An 18,535-nucleotide genomic window follows, 5' to 3' on the forward strand; every position below is an offset into this window, starting at 1 on the left:
CCACAGTTCAAAAGCATCAATTCTTCGGCGCTCACCTTTCTTCACACTCCAACTCTCACATCCATACATGACTACTGGAAAAACCATAGCCTTGACTAGACGAACCTTTGTTGGCAAAGTAATGTCTCTGCTTTTGAATATCCTATCTAGGTTGGTCATAACTTTCCTTCCAAGGAGTAAGCGTCTTTTAATTTCATGGCTGCAATCACCATCTGCAGTGATTTTGGAGCCCAAAAAGGTAAAGTCTGACACCGTTCCCACTGTTTCTCCATCTATTTCCCATGAAGTGATGGGACCGGATGCCATGATCTTCATTTTCTGAATGTTGAGCTTTAAGCCAACTTTTTCACTCTCCTCTTTCACTTTCATCAAGAGGCTTTTTAGTTCCTCTTCACTTTCTGCCATAAAGGTGGTGTCATCTGCATATCTGAGGTTATTGATATTTCTCCCGGCAATCTTGATTCCAGCTTGTGCTTCTTCCAGTCCAGCGTTTCTCATGATGTACTCTGCATATAAGTTAAATAAGGAGGGTGACAATATACAGCCTTGACGTACTCCTTTTCCTATTTGGAACCAGTCTGTTGTTCCTACTTAAGGGTAAAAAAAAGTGGTCGTATGATTTTTAAGCCAAGAGTAGCAGAGCTGGGCTCCATCCAAGTCTAAATCCTAGTTCTGTGCTCTTTTCATTGCTCTAAAGGATTCACTGCCCGTGTAACATGCAGTGATGAACACTCTCTTATACAACTGTTTCCTGATCACAATCCCATTTATCAAACCAACTGTAAGCAATGCTGGTATCTTAAAATACTAGTGTTCTTCCACTATGGTAAGTACATAATGGATCAATAACACCTTGATTATGTGGTTAGAGTTCTTCCAACCACTGAGAGTCAGCACAGGAGGCAATTCCATGTTGGCTCAAACAAAATCATCATTATATCCTAAAGTCAAACAGTGTTTGGATTAATTGCTGTTTGCATTATTCATTTCACTATTTTCACCCATGAATGAACAAGATGGTACACACATAAATTCTACAAACTATAAAATACATACAGACAGAATACACAGGAAACAATTCATATAGATCAAATAAAAGGGATCTCGAAAACTAAATTGTACATGTGAGGAAACTGAGACTCAGTAGTAAAATGACTGGCTCTCCCTGGTGGCTCAGTGGTAAAGAACTCGCCTGCCAATGCAGGAGACGCAGGAGACATGGGTTCAATCACTGGGTCAGCAAGATCCCCTGGAGAAGAGAAAGGCAACCCACGCCAGTATTCTTGCCCAGGAAATCCCACAGACAAAGAAGCCTGGTAGGCTACAGTCTATACGGGTTGCAGAGTCAGACACGACTGCTGAGCACGCACACACTTCCAAGCCCAGTCCAAGCTTGGAAAACTCCAGTGCAGTCCTCTTCTCTTCTCTTTTCACAACCGACGGCTGGATGCAGTAATCACCCAGAACCTAGAGGAGGGGCCTCGGATGAGAGAGAAGGGGCCTGGTACATGAGTCACTACAGAAAGAGCATAAAGTGTCGCTGCATGAATGGAATGGAGAAACAGTCCTACAGTTAGTTCACAGCAGTGCCAGCTCTAGTCCTGGTTTACTCTTCGTGGTGTTCCATTGATTCAATACAAACAGTAGGGGAATACATCTAAATTCTTCCATTATACAAATTGTGCTTAAGGTAACACGGAATCTGAAAATCTTCTCATGAAGCAGAAACCCTACTTGTAATGGACTCAGATTAGTATTAAATTAGCTTTGTCTAATGATGTCAGTCTGTGCACCTGAGAAATCTATACAATACTCCAATGCTAAGAGGCTGCTGCTACCCAACTGTTCTTGGTAGTGAGGAAAAGAGAATTCTAATTCCAGGCTACTCTTCTCACTTTGTGTCCATTTATGAACCCCCGGCATTCTCAACAGCCATATACTAATTTTCCTAGCTGCAATCATCCATGGCAGATTAGAAAGCGTACAATCTTTGAAGTCAGAAAGAATTTTCTGAATACAAGCCTTACCACTTAGGTCAGGATATAACACTGGACAAGTTACTTCATCTCTCTGAGTCTGCTTCTCAACTAAGATAATAAGATAACACTATTCACCTCACAGGATAAATAATACAGATACTGTGGCCTACTATCTTAGGATACAGTTAAGAGAAAGACTACGAATAGAAAAATAAAATGCTCACCTATGAGTCAAAGCAGGTTTACACTTTGTAATGTAATTCCTCTTCAATATATATTATAGTCCATCTTAAATATTCACAAAGCATTCACTCTGTGCATAGAAAGTGGCCAAAATGTATAGCCTGAAACTGATACCAAGAAATTCAGAAGAAATACTCATAATGTTTTTATATTGGCTGAGCTGTGCGGCACAGTTCTCAAGCCAGCAATCAAACCTGTGCCTCCTGCATTAAGAGCAGGGAGTCTTAACCACTAGACAGCCAAGGAAGTCACCATAATACTTCTAAATACTAAAAAATAACAATCAGGTTCTGGTTTTATCTTGTTTTAAGTCCTTATCAGAAACTTACACTGAAGTATTTATAAATTAAATGACATAGTGTCTGGGACTTGCTTTAAAATACGCCATTCTCCCAAGCCCTGTGATTAAACAAAGTGGGGACAGTTTAAGCTGGGAGTCATCAAACTATTCTCGCTACTTCTGTTCATGTATTAGAAAGCTTTTGTTTCTTTTTTAAAAATCTAACAACAAAAACTAAGAAAAACTACGCACATCACTAATAAACTTCTAAAGAATCAACATCTCCATGTGAAACTTCTGTCATTTCAGCCAAAAATATATAAAGTATTTTAAAATTACTCTCAACATAAAGCATGTCTTTTTCATCAAACATTAAACTAGACAACAGTACCTTCTCTTCCTTTGGTTTACTTCTCCTCTAACTGCCAGAACAGCCCAGGGTGTATTTTTCCTTTTACTTATACTAGAAAGTATATGTATGTGAACTAGTTATATATTCTTTTAACTAGAACTACTGCTAACTACATACAGAGATACACACATAACCAGGACTACTATTCCATTATTACTGCTAATATACCCACTATGTAATAGCAGGCCCATTGGGTATACTTGACCTTTTAAAAGGCATGACTCATCTGAGAGGGTTTAAAAAAAAGAAAGAAAAATCCCCCACAACATGTATCTTCAAAATAGTAACCAAAAAAACAGAAAAGTTGTGAACTAATCTTAGTCTATATGCTGTTTAACTTATAGTTTACACATAAAATTTTAATTTGCTGGCATACCATACATTAGACAAACTGTAAGTATCCGCTGAAATTATTTAAAGGTAACTATCAGTTCAGTTCAGTCGCTCAGTAGTGTCTGACTCTTTGCGACCCCGAGCACGCCAGGCCTCCCTGTCCATCACCAACTCTCGGAGTTCACCCAAACTCATGTGCATCGAGTCGGTGATGCCATCCATAAATACCTTCAAATAGATTCCGTAAGTGAATTAATACATAACTTTGAACACTAAAGGGAACCTTAAAATATCTAAACTTAAGACTTAACCTAACACCATATACCTATGCTACTTCAAAATAAAAATGTGGTTTTACCACACTATCATTTAAATAGTCATATGCTTTGCATCTTCGAAATACTAACAGCAAGAACACAGAGAACAATTTTCCCCAAATAAGTATCCAAAGGAATAAAGAAGCACAAATGTCTGCGTTCCTATCAAACAGTCCTACATACCAAAAAGCACATACGAAACACATTCCATACTTCCATTTCAAATGTGCCTAGCTAGTTCACTTTCTTCTTACATGCTTTCAAACGCATAAAGTAGATTTAACTAATTCTCTGAGTAAAACTTCTTTTTGCTGTCTTTAAAGGGAAAAAAAAAAGTAGTTTAAAACTAGCTCCACCTCTTAAAGAATATATATAGTTGTTCATGGTACTATTCTTTTCATTTTTATGTATATAAAATAGGAGAAACAACAACAACTTGAAATTTGGAAAAAAACCCTGCCCTCTAAAAGCCCCCTCCTTCAATTCACATGACATCTTTTCTTCCATAAAACAGACGCCATTAGTTTACTTCACCTTCAATCAGTCAACACTATTTACTGAGTCTAGGCACTGAATTAGGTACTCTGGAAAGCTACAAAGGAAGTGCAGGACCTAGTAACTACCTTCAAAGAGTTTAAATAACATCCCCATAAAGGAAGGAAAATGTAGTTACCGAAACAATATCCCTGCTGAGAGTCTCACACTCAAAGGTGGAACTACAGGCACTACACTTTCAGGCCAGTTTTTTACAGGAAGTAATGCAAGAAATACAGTACCCACCTAACTAAACAGACTCCAAAAGTGCTCAAATCTGTTATTTATGGATTATATATGCTGCTACACACATCTACAAGCATGACAAAGGAACACTGCCCCTGTGAATGACAGAATCCACATGTCCCTAATACATGTCAAGAAAGATGTACTCCTAGAAAGGCCCACTTTCCCTAATAACATCCTGTTTCTGCCACAAACTACTCACCAAATGTTTGGTCCCCAACATTACGATCCTAGTTTGAGAGAACAACATGTATTTTATATCCTCAAAGGCCAAACAGAAAATTTCAAGAAGCCTGACACAGTTAAGAATCTTAGCTGTACTGACTAGAGGAGTAGGTGAAGAATAAAGAACAAGGGATTCTTTTTCTAATTTTCCAATTGTAGATAAGTCATCTAAGGACCCACATTTCTGGTGGCTCTAGAAATTTCCTTTCTCTCTGTCCCCTGAGCATGTATATCTTTTCCTCTTGTGAATTACTCTGTATGGACTACCAGGGCAAATATCACAGTGGGATGAGGGGGGAAAAAACTGCCAAGACTAGCCTTTTTGTACAAACCAATAGTCTTCCTGTGACCATGAACATCTTAGGCAATTCTGATAAAACTTTTCCAAATAAAACTGCATCAAGCAGTGGCTTCATTCTACTTGTCAACTTTTGGGCCTTTTATATGTTTAAACGTTGGGGGGGGGGGAAAAGTGTCCCTACCAGATTTGCTCCCAAACTTTGATAACTGTCAAAAATGCACTTAACGTCTGCAGCATTAAATATAGAGAAGAATTCTGTGTTACTAAACTGAATGGCATCAAAGAACATCAAACCAGGCATTAAGAGGTACAGTCAGACAGGAAAAAAGATCTGAAAGCAAAGACCTCACAGTCCAGCCTCAAACGCTGCCTCGACTTTTCAAGCTTTGGGACTCTAAATCACTTGGAGTAATAGCTTACACTTGGGATTTATTACAAATTGACCAAAAGACGTGAAGGAAAAAAGAAGAGCATATATTAGTTTCAGCAGCTGGTAAATAACAGGAATTTCTGAATTGCAGAAGAATAGGGTAACGACAGTAAATCTGGCTGCAGACTACAATACACATCAGAACAGAACCCGAGCTGTCCAAACATTATCTACTGCCAATAAACAGCAGGGCATTCTTTACCAGCTGAAGTACGCCAACCATTTTTCACGTTTTAAAAAGCTGCTACAAATTACCCAAATCGAAAAGGGTTGCAAAATCCTACATAGGTCTTCACCGAGGAGCCACCGCGCTTAGAGCATCACACAAAAGACCGGAGCAAACAGACTCGCTCTGGGCCTCGGCCGACGGCGGCCGGGAGCCGGAGTGGGCGTCCCAGACCCCCGCCCGAGAGCGAGTGAGGGCTGGGGGTGGGGTCCTCTCCCCGGAGCGCGCCGGGGAGCGGGCGGCCGCGCAGAGGAAGCAAGAGGCGCGGCCGCGGCTGCCCAGGCCGCCCGGCGTCCGCGGCGGCCAGGCCTGAGCGCCCGGCACCTCACCTCTCGCACGTCCTGCAGGCACTCCAGCACCGCCAGGTTGTTGCTCCAGGTGTGCTTGGGACACACGCGGCTCACGTCCTCCCGGCAGGACTCTTCCTCCGCCAGCTTCCAGCCCCCGCCAGCCCCGCCGGGCCCTGCTCCGCCCCGCCGGACCGGAGACCCGCCCGCGGGGAACGGCGGCTGCTGCTGCTGCTGAGGCTGCTGCTGCTGAGGTGGCTGCTGCTGCTGCTGCTGCTGCTGCTGCAACTGAGATGACTGAGGCAGCAGGAGCTGACCCGGCAGCACGCCGCCTCCCGGCTGCGCTCCGAGGGGAAGAAGGTTGCTCCCCGGGCCCGGGCCCTGGCCGTGGCCACCCGGGCCTTGGATTTTCTGCGCGCCGTCCGCCGCGAGCAGCAGCAGCGGCAGCGCCGCCGCCAAGCGGAACATCCTCAGTACACGTCCACACGCCGCCATCTTGAGTCCGCGGCGAGCTCGACGTGCCCACCGGCGCCGCGTATTTAAATGAGGGGGCGGGGCGGGGCGGGGCCGGCAGGGTCCCTCCGAACCCCTCCCGCCGCGCGGACCTGCCGCTGGGCGCCGAGTCCGCGAGCCGCCGCGCTCTGAGGGCCGGCGCCCCGGACCTCGGCCGGCTAGAGGGCGACGCTGGGCTTCCCTGGCGCTCCTTCAGATCCCTGGGGAGGGCCGCTTTGCCTAATTTCCTTGGTTGTCCGTCACCGAAGGAAAAAAAAAAAAGGATTGGGATTGCCACAACCAAGATGGCCGGTAGAGTGTGTCACCCGTTGTATGACTTGAAAGAAAAAACTTTATGTGTAGAGGTGAGCCTTACACGATAAGGTGTATTCCGATATCTAAGAGCCTCTTCTTGCACTTCTCCCTGCTTCCTTCCATCTGCCTCAGAAGCTTCTCTCACCCAGAGAAGAAGGCAGCGCTGAATCAGGCTTAGGAGCACTGGTTCCAGAAGAAAGAGCCCGTTATTCTAGCTCTTGGCAGACTAGACAGATCTTTTAAGTTCTCTGAGCCTCCTCGTCTGAGGAGGCAGAGGAGGAACTCTAAAGTATAATTGTGAAGATTAGAAATAAAGTGGCTGGCCCATGATATGGGATTCAAAAAGTTATAACTAATATTATGAATAAACCGGGAAACCCTTTGTATCTGAGCCACATTTTAAGCCAGAATTTAAATCCACATTTCAAGGAGGAAATAGCAAAACATGCTGAGGCCTCAGGTTAAGTCTGTGCCTCGGTAATTGGCTTGTTGTCCTGCATGCAGCATCTTTAGCAGCACTATAGGTGGGAATAGTTGTTTCACTTCTCACTAGTCCCCCTCCTTCTCCACAGGAGAGAGATACCTTCCCAAAGCATCTTCACATCTATTGTGTCATTTGAGCTATGCATCAGGCCTGAGTTGGGTTCTCACTCAACTAAAGAACGGCAGAGATGGTAACAGTTCTGCACAGCAGGGTTAAATGTCCTGCCCAGGATGAACCTTGCCAGCCTGGAACCAGAACCCCTGGCTTCTCACTTGGTGTGGTGCACTTATATCCCACCCTGCCGATATACCGTGGTGGGGAATAAGGGCAGCTTGGGACATGTGATCCCCACTGGTCATCCATGTTCACAAATGCAGCTTCTGCTGTCCTGACCCACAAATGGGCAGTGAAGACTAGAATCAACTAGAACCTGAGAAATTGTGTGGGGGTTCATGGACTCCATAAGGAACCACTGAAACCAAGAATATTCTGGGGGTACCAACTGCCCACTGTGGCTGACACAGGCCTCTATTTTTAGAAATAAGGGCATGTCCCAGACACTTCTACCAAAACTTCCTCAAGCTACTTCTGTAATGTGGTCCTAAGCGTTAGTCACTCAGTTGTGTCCAACTCTTTGCGATTCCATGGACTGTAGCCCACCAAACGCCTCTCCAAGAAATTCTCCAGGCAAGAATATTGGAGTGGGTTGCCATTCCCTTCTCCAGGGGATCTTCCTGACCCAGGGATCGAACCCAGGTCTTCTGCATCACAGACAGATTCTTTACCATCTGAGCCACGAGGGAAGCCCCATATGGTCCTAAGGCTATGGCCAACTTTGAACATTGACTGAGATAGTCCAGGGTAGACCAGATAAATGTATATGTTCCTTAACAGATAAGTAGCATAGGTAAGTCTCAGGCAGGCTAGATACCTGAAGTTCTTGAAAAGCCACTAAGGGTCATTACTTTTTTGAGGGGGCTTGGGGGTGGGGAGGGAGGCATGCCATGCCATTTGTGGTAACTTAGTTCCCCAACCGGGGATTGAACCTGGGCCCTCAGCAGTGAAGGCACTGAGTCCTAACTACTGCATAAGAGTCATTAATGTTCAATGATGGGTCTGCGTGTACTCAGACAACAAATGAGAGTTTATTTTAAGCCAGTTTAAGGCTAGAAGTTGACCATCTGCTAAGAGAAGCCAGCAGTTGCCTGTCTGTCAGCCTGCACTGAGGAAACCCTGCACCCGGCCACAGATTGCCTCTGGAGATAGGGAGGAGTATATGTGCCTATCTTGAAATCACAGTGACCAAGAAGCAAAATCTGGGAACCTGGCCAGCTCAGGCTGTGTTAGACAAGTCAGACTTTACAAAAGACACAAGCCAAGGACCTTGCTAAGGGCTTAACAGCGGGAGGAGGGGTTTACCCTTCCCCTCGTCCGGCTCTGCCCAGAGGGTGGACGCGCGCGCCGCCCACAAAAAAAAAAAAAAAAAAAAAGACACAAGCCAGTGGCAAGAGGGTTGACCTAACCTGGGTCTCCTGGACTCTGTTTCTGTAAAAACAGACTATCTCTACCACAAGCTAGGAATTTATTTTACCCTTTACTGTACTCCTTGTTTCTTGAACCTCACTTCCATAACTCATTCAATAGATATGTGTTGAGAATTTTATTAATTTGCCACACATTGCTCAAGAACTGGAGTATATGAGAGATAAACAATAAGACAGTGAACAAAGATCAAGACAATTTAAGATACTATAAGTGTTATGATGAAAATAAAACATATGGGATGATGGGGGAGCTTTTATATAAAGGCAACTAATTATCATTGAGCTATGAGTGAATTGGCATAAATTTATTAAAAACAAAAGAGGGCGGAATCTAAAGATGTCTTAGTCTGTTCAGGCTTCTATAACAAAACAGCACACGCGGGGTGGCTTATAAACAATAGAAAATTTCTCATAGTTCTGGGGGCTAGAAATCTAAGATAAGGGTAGCAGCATGGTCAGGTTCTGGCAAAGGCCCTCTTCTAGACTGCCAACTGCCAACTTCTGTCCTCACATGGTGGAAGGGACTGGGAGCTGTGTGGGTCTCTTTTATAAGAACACTATAAAATAGTGTTTTTTATAATCTCATATAATACACTATAATATAATAGTGTATTTTATAATCTCATTCATGAGGGTTCTACTCTTATGATCTAAGCACCTCCATCCCTAATACCATCACAGTGGGCATTAGGATTTTAACATATGAATTAAGGGGGGACAAAAACATTTAGACCATAACAAAATTTCTAAAAGCAAAGGTTAATGACAAGTTCAAGACAGGGGAATAAGCATTCAAACTGAAGATCTATGTGGCTGCATTCAAATGAGGAAAGAGGGGACTAGAAGAAGGATCACAGGGCCAGATCCTACAGGCCCTACAGGCCCTACATACACATAAATGGGGAGGATTCTGATCCCAAATATGAGTGAAAATACAAATATGTATTTACACTGAAATAAAACCATAAAAACTAGATAAAATATATAAAGTATCTTTTGAGGGGTTAGCAAGTAACTAACGTAGTGAGGAAATGAGGGGGCTACCATCTTTGAAAGAAAGGAAGTACACAGTGGAACTCCACCCAGATTTTTTTTTTTTTAGTGGACTGTCCAAATTGTGGCTCAGAAAAACTGAGCCTATGAAGACAGCAGTAATCTTATTGGACTGAAAATACACAGTGGCTGGGACTTAAGGGTCAAAATACTGGAGAGAAGGAAACCAAAGAGAAAGAGCCAAAAATTTGTGAACAAATTTCTCTCGAGTGGCTAACTGACTCCTAAGCTGTACGTGCACATAGTCAGACTCCAACAAACCCAGAAGAAAACAATAACAGAGACCAGTAGAGTGAGAGGGACTTCCGCACAGTGATCCCTGGCACAGTAGTGAAGAATCCGCTTGCCAGTGCAGGAGCTGCAAGAAATATGAGTTCGATCCATGGGTGGGGAAGATACCCTGGAGAAAGAAATGGCAACCCACTCCAGTATCCTTGCCTGGGAAATCAGAGGAGTCTGGCAGGCTAGTCCACGGGGTCATAAAGAGTCAGACATGACTGAGCACACAGCACAAGCACACAGATAGCTGGGGAAAGAAGCTAGAGCTTGGACCCTACCGATGTGTAGAGGTCTTGGTAAACACCCTTAGGTTTTTTTTTATAACTGGAGTGGGTTGCCATTTCCTTCTCCAGCGGATCTTCCTGACCCAGGGATCAAACCCAGGTCTCCTGCATTGCAGGCAGACACTCTACTGTCTGAGCCACCAGGGCATCACCCTTAGCTTTTAACTGAAGCCTCAGAAGGTTTACACCCTAGAAACAAAGGCCATACTGCAGGAGAAAGGACACCACCACCGGGATAAGAACTTGCTCTAGAAGAAAAGGCAAAACTACAATACGCCACCTCTAATTAAGCTTAAAATATGCCTCAGGGGGACCAAGGTGACCCTCCAGTACTCTGACTTTAAGAAGAAAAATTAACCTTTTTAGAGAAAGATTAATACTATCCAGAGCTTCTATAATGTTTAATCTGCATGATCCAACAATGAATCAAAAATCATGCTGCTGCTGCTAAGTCACTTCAGTCGTGTCTGATTCTGTGCGACCCCAGAGACGGCAGCCCACCAGGCTCCCCTGTCCCTGGGATTCTCCAGGCAAGAACACTGGAGTGGGTTGCCATTTCCTTGTCCAATGCATGAAAGATTGAAAAGTGAAAGTGAAGTCACTCAGTTGTGTCCAACCCTCAGCAACCCCATGGACTGCAGCCTACCAGGCTCCTCCATCCATGGGATTTTCCAGGCAGGAGTACTGGAGTGGGGTGCCATTGCCTTCTCCAGAATAAAAAATCATGAGGCATGCTAAAAACAAAATAAACCTGAACTAAATAACCAAAAACAAAAAGTCAGCAAAAACATGATTTGGATATTGGACTTATCAGATGGGAACTTTAAAATAAGTGTGACTAGCATGTTATAGAAGATAAAAGAGAAAATGGGTGAAAATAGAAAATTCCAGTAAAAAGTAGGACTTTATACAAATGGACATTCTAGAACTGAATAAAAATTTGTTAGATAACATTTACAGCAGACTGGATTGGGTTGCTTTAACAGAACACCATAGGGAATTCCCTGGCTGTCTAGTGTTTAGGATTCCATGCTTCCATTGCTCGGTGCACAGGTTCAATCCCTGGTCACGGAAATAAGATCCTGCAAACCGTGCTGTACAGCCAAACACACACACACACACAAAACAACAAAACCCAAAACAGAATAGCATAGACTGGATATTTTGTAAACAATAAAAATTGATTTCTTACAGTTCTAAAGGCTGGCAAGGTCAAGATCAAGGTCCTGACAGATTCAATGTCCACTGAGAGCCAACGTCCAGGTGTGAAGACAGCCTTCTTCATGATGGACGTTAATTGGTAAATGGGAGCCAGGGAACTCTCCAGGTATGTTTTATAAAGGCACTAAGCCCATTCATGAGGCATCCATCCTCATGACCTATTCACTTTCAAAATCCACCCCCCATCAAATACCATGACACTAGGGGTTAAGATTTCAACATATGAATATGCTGCTGGATACAGATATTCAGTCTATATCACTGGGCATATAAGAAAGCATTCCTCAGTGATCAGTGCAAAGAAAGAGAGGAAAACAATAGAATGGGAAACACTAGAGATCTCTTCAAGAAAATTAGAGATACTAAGGGAACATTACATGCAAAGATGGGCTTAATAAAGGACAGAAATGGTATGGACGTAACAGAAGAAGATATTAAGAAGAGATGGCAAGAATACACAGAAGAACTGAACAAAAAAGATCTTCACAACCCAGATAATCACGATGCTGTGATCACTCACCTAGAGCCAGACATCCTGGAATGTGAAGTCAAGTGGGCCTTAGGAAGCATTACTATGAACAAAGCTAGTGGGGGTGGTGGAATTCCAGTTGAACTATTTCATATCCTAAAAGATGATGCTGTGAAAGTGCTGCACTCAATATGCCAGCAAATTTGGAAAACTCAGCAGTGGCCACAGGACTGGAAAAGGTCAGTTTTCATTCCAATCCCAAAGAAAGGCAATGCCAAAGAATGCTCAAACTACCACACAATTGCACTGATCTCCCACGCTAGAAACGTAATGCTCAAAGTTCTCAAAGCTAGACGTCAACAGTACATGAATGGAGAACTTGCAGATGTTCAAGTTGGTTTTAGAAAAGGCAGAGGAACCAGAGATCAAATTGTCAACATCCACTAGATCATAGAAAAAGCAAGAGAATTCCAGAAAAATATCTACTTCAGCTTTATTGACTATGCCAAACCCTTTGACTATGTGGATCACAATAAACTGTGGAAAATTCTTAAAGAGATGGGAATTCCAGATGACCTTACCTGCCTCCTGAGAAACCTGTATGCAGGTTAAGTAGTAACAGTTAAAACTGGATCTGTAACAATGGACTGGTTCCAAATTGAGAAAGGAGTATGTCAAGGCTGTATATTGTGACCTTGCTTACTTAACTTATATGCAGAATACACCATGTGAAATGCCAGACTGGATGAATCACAAGCTAGAATCAAGATTGCAGGGAGAAATATCAATAACCTCAGATATGCAGATTATACCACCCTTTTGGCAGAAAATGAAGAGGAACTAAAGAGCCTCTTGATGAAAGTGAAACAGCAGAGTAAAAAGCTGGCTTAAAACAACATTAAAAAAACTAAGATCATGGTATCAGGTCCCATCACTTCATGGCAAATAGATGGGAAAACAATGGAAACAATGAGACTTTATTTTCTTGGGCGCCAAAATCACTGCAGATGGTGATTGTAGCCATGAAATTAAAAGATGCTTGCTCCTTGGAAGAAAAGCTATGACCCACCTAGACAGTGTATTAAAAAGCAGAGACATTACTTTGCTGACAAAGGTCTGTCTAATCAAAGCTATGGTTTTTCCAGTAGTCATGTATGGATGTGAGAGTTGGACCATAAAGAAAGGTGAGCGCTGAAGAATTGATGCTTTTGAACTATGGTATTGGAGAAGACTCTTGAGAGTCCCTTGGACTGCAAGGAGATCCAACCAGTCCATCCTCAAGGAAATCAGTCCTGAATATTCATTGGAAGGACGGATGTTGAAGCTGAAACTCCAATACTTTGAACACCTGATGCAAAGAACTGACTCATTTGAAAAGACCCTGATGCTGGGAAAGATTGAAGGCAGGAGAAGGGGACAACAGAGGATGAGATGGTTGAACGACATCACCAACTCAATGGACATGAGTTTGAGCAAGCTCCAGGAGTTGGTGATGAATAGGGAGGCCTGGCATGCTGCAGTCCATGGGGTTGCAAAGAGTCGGACATGACTGGGCAATTGAACTGAACCTAGAATTTTACACCCAGGGAAATTGTGCTTCAAAAATTAAATAAATTAGGGACTTCCTTGGTGGTCCAGTGGTTAAGACTCTGCACTTCCACTGCAGGAGGCACTAGTTCGATCCTTTATTTGGGAACTTAGATCCCCTATGCCTCACAGCATGGCCAAAAAAAATGTAATGAAGCACTGATATACACTACAGTGTGGGTGAGCCTTGAAAATGTAATTCTCAGTGAAAGAAACCAGAGACAAAAGGCCACCAACTATAGGATTGCATTCTTCTGAAATATCCAGAATTGGCAAATCCATAGCAACATAAGTAGATTAATGGTTTCCAGCACATGGGGGGAGGGGAGAACTGAGAAGTATGGGATTTCTTTTGGGAATGATAGAAATATTCTGGAATCAGATAATTGCAATGAATCAGATAATCAGAACCATAACATTGTGATTATATTAAAACCCACTGAATTGTGCACTTAAAATTGTTAAAATATTGGAGCTTATGTTATATGAATTTTACTCAATAAAAGTTTTTAAAAATGCAATTCAGTGCAGTTCAGTTGCTCAGTCAACTGAACTTTCCAACCCCATGGACTGTAGCACACCAGGCCTCCCTGTCCATCACCAGCTCCCGGAGCTTACTCAAACTCGTGTCCATAGAGTCAGTGATGCCATCCAATCATCCTCTGTCATCTCCTTCTCCGGCCTTCAATCTTTCCCAGCATCAGGGTCTTTTCAAATGAGTCAGTTCTTCGCATCAGGTGGCCAAAGTATTGGAATTTCAGCTTCAGCATCAGTCCTGCCAATGAATATTCAGGACTGATTTCCTTGAGGATGGACTGGTTGGATCTCCTTGCAGTCCAAGGGACTCTCAAGTCTTCCCCAACACCACAGTTCAAAAGCACCAATTCTTCGGTGCTCAGCTTTCTTTATACTCCAACTCTCACATCCATACATGACCACTGGAAAAACCATAGCTTTGACTAGACAGACCTTTGTCAGCCAAGTAATATCTCTGTTTTTCATAAGCTGTCTAGGTTGGTCATAGCTTTTCTTCCAAGAAGCAAGCGTCTTTTAATATGGCTGTAGTCACCATATGCAGTGATTTTGGAGGCTAAGAAAATAAAGTCTGTCACTGTTTCCATTGTTGTCCCATGTATTTGCCATGAAGTGATGGGACTGGATGCCATGAGCTTAGTTTTTTGAATATTGAGGGTTTTTTTTTTTTAATTTTTTTTTTTTTAATATTGAGTTTTAAGCCCGCTTTTTCACTCTCATCTTTCACTTGCTTCAAGAGGTGCTTCAGTTTCTCTTTGCTTTCTGCCACAAGGGTGGTGTCATCTGGATATCTGAGGTTATTGATATTTCCCCCTACAGTCTTGATTCCAGCTTGTGCTTCATCCAGCCCAACATTTTGCATGATGCAAAAATGCAATTGGATTCATTCAAAAAAAGGTGAAATAAAGACATCTGCAGACAGACTAAAGCTGAGAGAGTGAAGTAATTCATTGCCAGATGGCCTGCGCTACCCTAGGCTGAAAGAAAATGATCTCAGATGGAATATGGGACTGCAGGAAGGAATAAAAAGCACGGAAAAGATAAATATGCAGACAATATGGTCTGGAACAATGATAATGACAGATTTTTAAACATATGCAACAGTGAAATATATGACCCCATAAGATACTAAGGATGCAGAATTGTAATTGCCATACCCTGGAGTCTAGGATAAACACTAAAAGAATACTTACAAGAATGTGTAACTGTAAAGGATTTGATTAATCGAAAAGTAGCCAAAAAGGCTGGGAATAAAGTAACAATGGAAACATGGGATAAATAGAAAACTGCATTAGGTTTCAGTTCAGTTCAGGCCCTCAGTCATGTCCGACTCTCTGCGACTCCATGAGTTGCAGCACGCCAGGCCTCCCTGTCCATCACCAACTCCCGGAGTTCACCCAAACTCACGCCCATCAAGTCGGTGATGCCATCCAGCCATCTCATCCTCTGTCGTCCCCTTCTCCTCTTGCCCCCAATCCCTCCCAGCATCAGAGTCTTTTCCAATGAGTCAACTCTTCGCATGAGGTGGCCAAAGTACTGGAGTTTCAGCTTTAGCATCATTCCTTCCAAAGAACACCCAAGGCTGATCTCCTTCAGAATGGACTGCTTGGATCTCCTTGCAGTCCAAGGGACTCTCAAGAGTCTTCTCCAACACCACAGTTCAAAAGCATCAATTCTTTGGCACTCAGCTTTCTTCAGTCCAACTCTCACATGCATACATGACCATAGGAAAAACCATAGCCTTGACTAGACGAACCTTTGTTGGCAAAGTAATGTCTCTGCTTTTGAATAAGCTATCTAGGTTGGTCATAACTTTCCTTCCAAGGAGTAAGCATCTTTTAATTTCATGGCTGCAATCACCATCTGCAGTGATTTTGGAGCCCCAAAAAATAAAGTATGACACTGTTTCCACTGTTTCCCCATCTATTTCCCATGAAGTGATGGGACCAGATGCCATGATCTTCGTTTTCTGAATGTTGAGCTTTAAGCCAACTTTTTCACTCTCCACTTTCACATTCATCAAGAGGCTTTTTAGTTCCTCTTCACTTTCTGCCATAAGGGTGGTGTCATCTGCATATCTGAGGTTATTGATAGTTCTCCCGGCAATCTTGATTCCAGCTTGTGCTTCTTCCAGTCCAGCGTTTCTCATGATGTACTCTGCATATAAGTTAAATAAGCAGGGTGACAATATACAGCCTTGACGTACTCCTTTTCCTATTTGGAACCAGTTGTTCCATGTCCAGTTCTAACTGTTGCTTCCTGACCTGCATATAGGTTTCTCAAGAGGGAGGTCAGGTGGTCTGGTATTCCCATCTCTTGCAGAATTTTCCACAGTTTATTGTGAACCACACAGTCAAAGGGTTTGGCATAGTCAATAAAGCAGAAATAGATGTCTTTCTGGAACTTTCTTGCTTTTTCGATGATCCATCAGATGTTGGCAATTTGATCTCTGGTTCCTCTGCCTTTTCTAAAACCAGCTTGAACATCTGGAAGTTCACAGTTCACGTATTGCTGAAGCCTGGCTTGGAGAATTTTGAGCATTACTTTACTAGCGTGTGAGAGGAGTGCAATTGTGCAGTAGTTAGAGCATTCTTTGGCATTGCCTTTCTTTGGGATTGGAATGAAAACTGACCTTTTCCAGTCCTGTGGCCCCTGCTGAGTTTTCCAGATTTGCTGGCATGTTGAGTGAAGCACTTTCACAGCATCATCTTTCAGGATTTCAAATAGCTCAACTGGAATGCCATCACCTCCACTAGCTTTGTTCATTGTGATGCTTTCTAAGGCCCACTTGACTTCACATTCCAGGACGTCGGGCTCTAGGTGAGTGATCACACCATCATGATTATCTGGGTCATGAAGATCTTTTTTCTACAGTTCTTCTGTGTATTCTTGCCACCTCTTCTTAATATCTTCTGCTTCTCTTAGGTCCATACCATTTCTGTCCTTTATCAAGCCCATCTTTGCATGAAATGTTCCCTTGGTATCTCTAATTTTCTTGAAGAGATCTCTAGTGTTTCCCATTCTGTTGTTTTCCTCTATTTCTTTGCATTGATCACTGAGGAAGGCTTTCTTATCTCTTCTTGCTATTGTTTGGAACTCTGCATTCAGATGTTTATATCTTTCCTTTTCTCCTTTGCTTTTCGTTTCTCTTCTTTTCACAGCTATTTGTAAGGCCTCCTCAGACAGCCATTTTGCTTTTTTGCATTTCTTTTCCATGGGGATGGTCCTGATCCCTGTGTCCTGTTCGTCCAATGTCACGAACCTCCATCCATAGTTCATCAGGCACTCTATCAGATCTAGTCCCTTAAATCTATTTCTCACTTGCACTGTATAATCATAAGGGATTTGATTTAGGTCATACCTGAATGGTGTAGTGGTTTTCCCTACTTTCTTCAATTTAAGTCTGAATTTGGCAATGAGTTCATGATCTGAGCCACAGTCAGCTCCTGGTCTTGTTTTTGTTGACTGTATAGAGCTTCTCTCTTTGGCTGCAAATATAATCAATCTGATTTCAGTGTTGACCCTCTGGTGATGTCCATGTGTAGAGTCTTCTCTTCTGTTGTTGGAAGAGGGTGTTTGCTATGACCAGTGCACTTTCTTGGCAAAACTCTATTAGTCTTTGCCCTGCTTCATTCCGTATTCCAAGGCCAAATTTGCCTGTTACTCCAGGTGTTGCTTGACTTCCTACTTTTGCATTCCAGTCCCCTATAATGAAAAGGACATCTTTTTTGGGTGTTAGTTCTAAAAGGTCTTGTAGGTCTTCATAGAACCATTCAACTTCAGCTTCTTCAGCGTTACTGGTTAGGGCATAGACTTGGATTACTGTGATATTGAATGGTTTGCCTTGGAAACGAACAGAGATCATTCTGCCGTTTTTGAGATTGCATCCAAGTACTGCATTTCAGACTCTTTTGTTGACCATGATGGCTACTCCATTTCTTCTGAGGGATTCCTGCCCGCAGTAGTAGATATAATGGTCATCTGAGTTAAATTCACCCATTCCAGTCCATCTTAGTTCAGGGATTCCTAGAATATCGACGTTCACTCTTGCCATCTCCTGTTTGACCACTTCCAATTTGCCTTGATTTATGGACCTGACATTCCAGGTTCCTATGCAATATTGCTCTTTACAGCATCGGACCTTGCTTCTATCACCAGTCACATCCACAGCTGGGTATTGTTTTTGCTTTGGTTCCATCCCTTCAATTCTTTCTGGAGTTATTTCTCCACTGATCTCCAGTAGCATATTGGGCACCTACTGACCTGAGGAGTTCCTCTTTCAGTATCCTATCATTTTGCCTTTTCGTAGTGTTCATGGGGTTCTCAAGGCAAGAGTACTGAAGTGGTTTGCCATTCCCTTCTCCAGTGGACCACATTCTGTCAGCTCTCTCCACCATGACCTGCTCATCTTGGGTAGCCCCACGGGCATGACTGTTTCATTGAGTTAGACAAGGCTGTGG

General features: G+C 43.0%; 1 protein-coding gene and 1 long non-coding RNA gene across 2 annotated transcripts in view; both read right to left on the minus strand.

The window, feature by feature from the left end:
• The window catches only part of LOC129632009 (uncharacterized), a 50,802-nt gene extending 44,971 nt beyond the window's left edge, over positions 1-5,831 (minus strand). The window contains exon 1 of the long non-coding RNA XR_008704258.1: positions 5,556-5,831. This is a non-coding gene — a long non-coding RNA (uncharacterized LOC129632009). The remainder of the gene's footprint in view (positions 1-5,555) is intronic.
• The window catches only part of GLG1 (golgi glycoprotein 1), a 122,195-nt gene extending 115,865 nt beyond the window's left edge, over positions 1-6,330 (minus strand). Inside the window, exon 1 of the mRNA XM_055553423.1 lies at positions 5,856-6,330. Within this exon, the coding sequence (XP_055409398.1) occupies positions 5,856-6,308 (453 nt within the window). The 5' untranslated portion in view covers positions 6,309-6,330. The remainder of the gene's footprint in view (positions 1-5,855) is intronic.
• Between the last annotated feature and the right edge of the window lie 12,205 nt (positions 6,331-18,535).

The sequence above is a fragment of the Bubalus kerabau genome, chromosome 17, assembly GCF_029407905.1.
Source record: "Bubalus kerabau isolate K-KA32 ecotype Philippines breed swamp buffalo chromosome 17, PCC_UOA_SB_1v2, whole genome shotgun sequence".
NCBI lineage: Eukaryota > Metazoa > Chordata > Mammalia > Artiodactyla > Bovidae > Bubalus > Bubalus kerabau.